This window comes from Hermetia illucens, chromosome 1 (assembly GCF_905115235.1).
Source record: "Hermetia illucens chromosome 1, iHerIll2.2.curated.20191125, whole genome shotgun sequence".
Classification (NCBI taxonomy): Eukaryota; Metazoa; Arthropoda; class Insecta; order Diptera; family Stratiomyidae; genus Hermetia; species Hermetia illucens.
Genome location: NC_051849.1, coordinates 165,958,377 through 165,964,587, shown reverse-complemented (window position 1 = coordinate 165,964,587; position 6,211 = coordinate 165,958,377). Strand labels below are relative to the sequence as shown.

The 6,211-nt window shown below is 34.9% G+C and overlaps 1 protein-coding gene across 1 annotated transcript; it reads right to left on the bottom strand.

The window, feature by feature from the left end:
• Nucleotides 1-3,714: 3,714 nt before the first annotated feature.
• Nucleotides 3,715-5,371, bottom strand: LOC119658246 (fork head domain transcription factor slp1-like). Its single transcript, XM_038065524.1, has one exon. It carries the CDS (start codon nucleotides 5,216-5,218, stop codon nucleotides 4,277-4,279), a length of 942 nt encoding a protein of 313 aa, XP_037921452.1. The 5' UTR covers nucleotides 5,219-5,371; the 3' UTR covers nucleotides 3,715-4,276.
• Nucleotides 5,372-6,211: the final 840 nt, after the last annotated feature.

Sequence of the window (6,211 nt, the reverse complement as noted above, 5' to 3'; positions counted from 1 at the left end):
ACAGACAGACAGACAGACAGACAGACAGACAGACGGACAGACAGACAGACAGTAAACCGATTTTAATAAGGTTTTGTTTTACAAACAAAACCTTAAAAATGAGGACCATTACTTTCGCACCATTGTACATCAGAAAGTACAATATCCACCGCGACTTTTGTATGTATCTATTTGTAATATCCACACAAATAAACGAAAAAATTAATCAGCTGAAGTTAGCATAATTTGATAAACTTACTTCACATCCAAGTAGCTTAGCAAAGAACTTGTTACGCAAAATTGATTACCCATCGCCTAAAGAGGAAAAAATTCTTTACTTCATGATTTACTTCTTAACTAATATAATTTGGTGGCAACCATTCTATATTTCCGAACGTTCGCGAAGGACACAGACTGATTCTTTGTGTAAACACAAAACCTTATTAAAATCAGTTTACTGTCTGTCTGTTTGTCCGTCACAAGCATTTTTCTCGGAGACGATTATGGCCATCGACACCAAATTTCGTAGAAAGGTGGGAACTGTGAACGCTCACACATACAGTGAGTTACATCCTTTTACGTTGAATTTAAGGAGGAGTCCCCAAAGAAGGGTGTACATTTTTTTTCACCAAATGTAGTCAAGTAATGCGGGGGGTTTAAAGTGATAATTTCTTTAAGGGGTCATTCTCAGAAACTACCTAACCGAAAGATCTGAAAGAAATCAAGAGGCTGCCACTATATGGTGCCTAGGCTCTGAAATACCTTCCACACCGATATCTGTTCAAATAAAGTTAATAATATATAACGTGTATAACACTATAATTTGCAAATTCAAGACTATGAATGTCAATATCACCCGAAAGTGGGTACTCTCACATAATATATGCATATATTACGTGCTACGTACTAAGAAATGCACAAAACCTTTCGTACCTGAAGCGTCCAGCTTCCGGTTTCCCGACTTGTTTTAGATTTAAGATTTGATCAATTTTTGTTATTTTCTATTTTGTTGGAAAGACCAAAATTGAATGTGATGGAATTGGAAAATTGGTGTTATAAGCGAAAAAATCAGTTAAACTTGATTTGTTTACTTTCATCTCTAACAACTAACGATGGACAAAATTAATATAAATTACTACTACTCTATATATGAGATAACAATATGATTGTATCAAAAAAGTAAACATTCTTTTAAACAGTCTTTTATACTTACGGTTATACGAAGCAAATCCAAGGTGATAGGTTTGTTTACTTATCTATGGCAGCCACTCTATTCCATATTTATATGCATATTTAGCATTTCAAACCACTCGCTTTAGTGTGATATTGATATTTGAGATTTTGGGTTGCAATAATTTTACAGGGAAAAGACAAATTTAAAACGCTGTAAATTTGTCACTAATAGTACGATTTTAATCAAGCTTGGATATATCACGTCTCATACTATAGTCTAATTTACTACATTGTTATAAATCTAGGGTAAACTAACAAAGGTTTCTAGTCAATTTCCCAAAAACCATAGTAATATACTATTATTAACTTAATCTCAGTTTTCTTCAGATTTTTTGGGTTGGTAGTTTCTGAGAATCATTCCGTTAAAGAAATCATCACTTTCGACAACGGCATTTCCTACGTTTCCAATAAATATCGAGACCTTTCATGATATCCAACATGACTATATTCAATGGAAAAAAATGTACAAACACTTCTTGGATGTAAGAGGACTCCCTCAATGTAGAGAGGTCTAACTTACTGCAAGTGTGGGCGTTCAAAGTTCCCATCTTCTTACCAAATTTCGTGTCAATCGGTGCAGCCGTTTCTTAGAAAAAAATGTGTGTCAGACCCCTCCCTCCGTAAACTCAACGAGAAACTAAGTTGCTTATTTCATGCAAGAGAATTCACAGGATCCACCTTTCCACCAAATTTCGTATCAACACGAGTAACCGTTTTTAAAATAATAGGTATGACAGATGGACAGACAAGAGATATCGAACCGATTTTAAAAACAGCTAATTTCTTCGTAAAACTCAGTACCTGATCAGATTCTGGCGAAGTAGGTTTTATAAAAATAGTTCCTTAGTTTACTCTAGTTCCGTTTAAAAGAAAACTATTAAAAGGAAAGGTTTCCGATTAAACTATGGAATTTTATTCGTGTTTCGGACACAATAAGTGTCTTTCTTCAGTGCTTATTTTGTAATTTATTTACTTAAATAATAATTAATAATTTATAAATAAACAAATAAATTAATAATTAAATAATTAATAATTTTATTTATTTAAATAAGCACTGAATAAATAAAATTCTATAGTTTAATCGAAAACTTTTCCTTTTAATAGTTTTCTTTTCTGGCGAAGGTCACAATTTGTGCTCGAGATACGTATTTGAAAATAAATAAGCTATTCGTTTTAGGAAGGAATCAAATGTTTTTTTTATTTAGATTCTAGTAAAACAAACAATTTTTTAAAACAAAAATAGGCAATTAAAAAAGTGTAATATTCTATAAGGTGGAAATTTCGTAGCTTCAATGCAGAAATCAGTATATGCTGCGGGGGTTCTGAGAAATAAATTTCGAAGAACAGTGTCTATTCGGAAGGTTTCTTGACGGTATTGACAGTCGATATGATCTCAAAAATAGTAATTGATAGTGCATTAGCAGAGGATATTAAATCACTTTATTTTGATACCATATTGGTACGTCGGAGGTAATATTGGCAAACTACTTTTCGCTTGCTCGTCACTCTGAGTCGACTGATATTTGAAATTCAACTTATAAAAGAATTAATGGCCGAAATGATATTGCTGGTATTGAAGACAAGCGAATATAATTTATACCCGTAAATCATTTATTAGAAGCTAAAAATTGGTAGAGGTTTGCGTAATTTGTGTGACGGAAGGATTCTTCCATTTCTTAATTTCTATCCCTATTGTTAGACCATAGAAACCAACCATAGAAACAAATTGCAGCTACTTCTGACACGATTCATACAAACTTGTTTGCGGAATAAGATTTTAACATTTGTATGGTCATCGATACGTCCTCATACCGCAGTTTATGCCCTTTTAAATGGTTAATGTTCATCATTATCTTTGCCAAGTTACCTTAAATTAGAACTAAATTTCCGGATCATTTCATTTGTTCATATCGTATTCTATATGGAACTTCTTATGCACTTTTTAATCTCAAAAACCTTTCTTACCGTTAATCCCAATCCGGTCGATCTAATTTGTCTAAACTTAGCTGAATAAAAGAAATTGTGTAAAGTCTTCTTTCACCAAATTAAAAAGTCTCGCTATAATAGATTGAACTGCTCATAGATTCCTTACTCCCCGCATTTAAACCTTACTGCTTCCCAGTAACACAACGCTAAACAATTGAGCTCTGATAACCACAACACTAACTTTGCATTTAATCTCCTTTTTCAATTCCAAAGTACCATGGAATGTGGATTTCAGAAAGTATAAAAGGGAGAAGTTTTCTTGAAACTGGCAATAAATTGTGAGTCGATATACTTTTAGGTTGCACTTAGCGCAATTTATATGAAATTTAATCATCATGAAATCCAACAAAAGAATCTTTTCTGATTATATCAAAGGAGGAATCTCTCGAAGAAATCAACGCAAAAGGTCAGCTTTTACTATAATAGTTGCGAGTGTGTAGATACTCATTTCCTAAAATAGATAGTTCAAGACATCTTCCGCCAATTATTTTTATCCTTGAAATCAATTAAACAAAATTTAGGTTTTGACAGTCTTTTTTAATAAATATCTTTTCTTCAAACTTATACATTACATAACATTGAATAAACATTTTGAAAACAATAAATTCGAGATCATTTAGAAAGGTGTTTTCACAAAGATGTGATTATGACTTTATTTACAAGATGTGCTAGATTGATTCATTTTTACTGATTTTTATACAATATTTCACGGCAATTCGCTAATTAATATTGTTTGTATTTACAGAGCCGAGTAATTCTCTCAATCATTAGTATACATATGTTTGAATATAGATAAATATCTAATTATGCAACTAATCTTTTTCCAATCGATAGAGAAATCGTGCAAATCATTCACTGGTAATTTCTCCTGAAACTGAAGCTACAAACTGAGCATTTCTTTTATATGAAGTAGTAGCGCTGAACGAATACGATCCTGTGTAGAGCTTAACCACCTTCTAGAGTATTCGTCGAATCAAATTGTTCAATACCTTCCTTGACGGAGGGTCGTCAATAGGAATTTTTTAACGAAATCCATTCCTGATTGCTTCTTTGCATCATTTTCGCGTTGCTTCAAGAATTAGCTTTCTCGTCCTTGCCGTTGAAGAAACTGTTGATATTGGATGCGCTGCAAAAGATCACTGGTATAGGGAGCTGTCCCGTTTCCAAAGTTTTGCCCTTGTTGAAAGTTATTCCCGGTGACCATGTAGGGGTTCACGTTGTTCACGTATGGATTTTGAGGGGCATAATTCGGAGCATAGGGTGAATGACGACCATAGGTCGCCAAAAGTAGATGTTGTTGAGCTGCAACCGCTGCTGCTGTTGCTGTTGGATATGCGAAGTTGTTATAGGTAGGAAATCCTTGCATCATTGGATACATTGAATGTCTGAGTGCGACTAGTTTCGAGCGCGATGAAGATCCCGGATTTTTCCTCCGCAATTTGCCGGTAGTTTCCCCAATGAAAACGTCATCTGCGCATGGGTCCAACATCCAGTAGTTTCCTTTGCCAGGGTCATCGTAATTCCGGGCTACTTTCACAAAGCACTTGTTCAAACTCAAATTGTGGCGAATTGAATTTTGCCAGCCCTGCCTGTTTTTCTTATAGTACGGAAAACGAGAGATAATGTAGCTGTAGATTCCGTTCAGAGTCAGCCTTCGCTGAGGACTGTCTTTAATCGCCATCATGATTAAGGCATTGTAGCTGTACGTGGGCTTTTCTGCACTTGCTGAATTTTTATCCGCTTCTTCATCTGAACCCTTCTGTGAATCTTCACCTTCCTCAGATTTATTATCATCCATGTCCGAACTCATCGGGCTGTCCGCCATTCGGGGCTGACTATCACAATCGCGAATCGAATCTCCATCAGAAACACTGCGATCCTCATTATAATTCACGATCGACTGCTGTAGTTCATCATAGCTGATCACAGCTTGATTTTTCAGATCATGCGAGAGAATCGCATCGATCGAGAAACTCGAGAAAAACGGCTTTTTATTAGCTTCGGTCACTTGGTGTTCCATTTTAATTGTCTTTATTTTAACTTCTTGATAAACTTATTTTCACCACTTGTCAACTGTTCAAATTGTTTCACTGACAAATCTTTTTCTTATTTTACACAGATACAAGTATCTTCCAACTAAATCTCACCAAACTCGACTCGGGACTGGCTCTACGTACCCCTCTCGAGGCTATTTATACCAACCGAGCCTCACCAGAAAGTCACAGAGCACGCCCTGTTGTATTGTGTAAACAAAAGTTTGCAATTGGTTGACTTTTAGAAACGCCTACAAAATGGAGCCGTGAAAATATGGTGGGGTTGAAAAATGTGCGAGTGAGGGTAAGCGCACGTTGTTTTCATTGGACGGCTAGCAAAGGTGCAATTTTTACCTGTCTGGTTGGTGTTCACTTCTTGCGCCGGCACTTCTTCTGGTAGCTGACGGGCAGGTGTTTACTCATCATTATTGTGTTTATTTTGTGAAATCGGATGCAGTTCAAATGGTGTTCCTGGAAACGTGATGATATGTTTGTTGGACAATAAAGTGCGGATTGTTTGACAATCAATGTTTTTTGTTGTATGATGCAGAGTCATTTGTAGCGCTTTTTCTTCTATGGGATTCAAACTAAATTATGGTGATTTACTAACGACAACTTCAGATCTTCAAAAATTCATTTTGTTTTTTATGGAATCCGTTATTTAACATCCTAGATAAACTCTTTGGCATAAACATGATACTTAGGAATTCGCATTAGGAATTATTTAAGAAATTAGGTCCGAAATTTCAGTTCAAGTAAACTATTAGCAGCAATACCAAGTTTTAGGAGAGAAAAGTGATGAATATTTAATTGATTTGTAGAACCAGACAAGTTGATAGGTCAGGCATATTAAAATGTAAATGAATTTAAGGGGTAAACTATATTTCAGGAAGTTAATAATAAGTCTGTTAACGAACCATATTTTTCCATAAAATACCAAAAAAATTATCAGAAGGATACGAATTAAATGATGAGTAGCA

Excerpts from the sequence above, each read along its gene's own strand:
- LOC119658246 (XM_038065524.1), bottom strand. The coding sequence starts at position 5,218 with ATGGAACACCAAGTGACCGAAGCTAATAAAAAGCCGTTTTTCTCGAGT.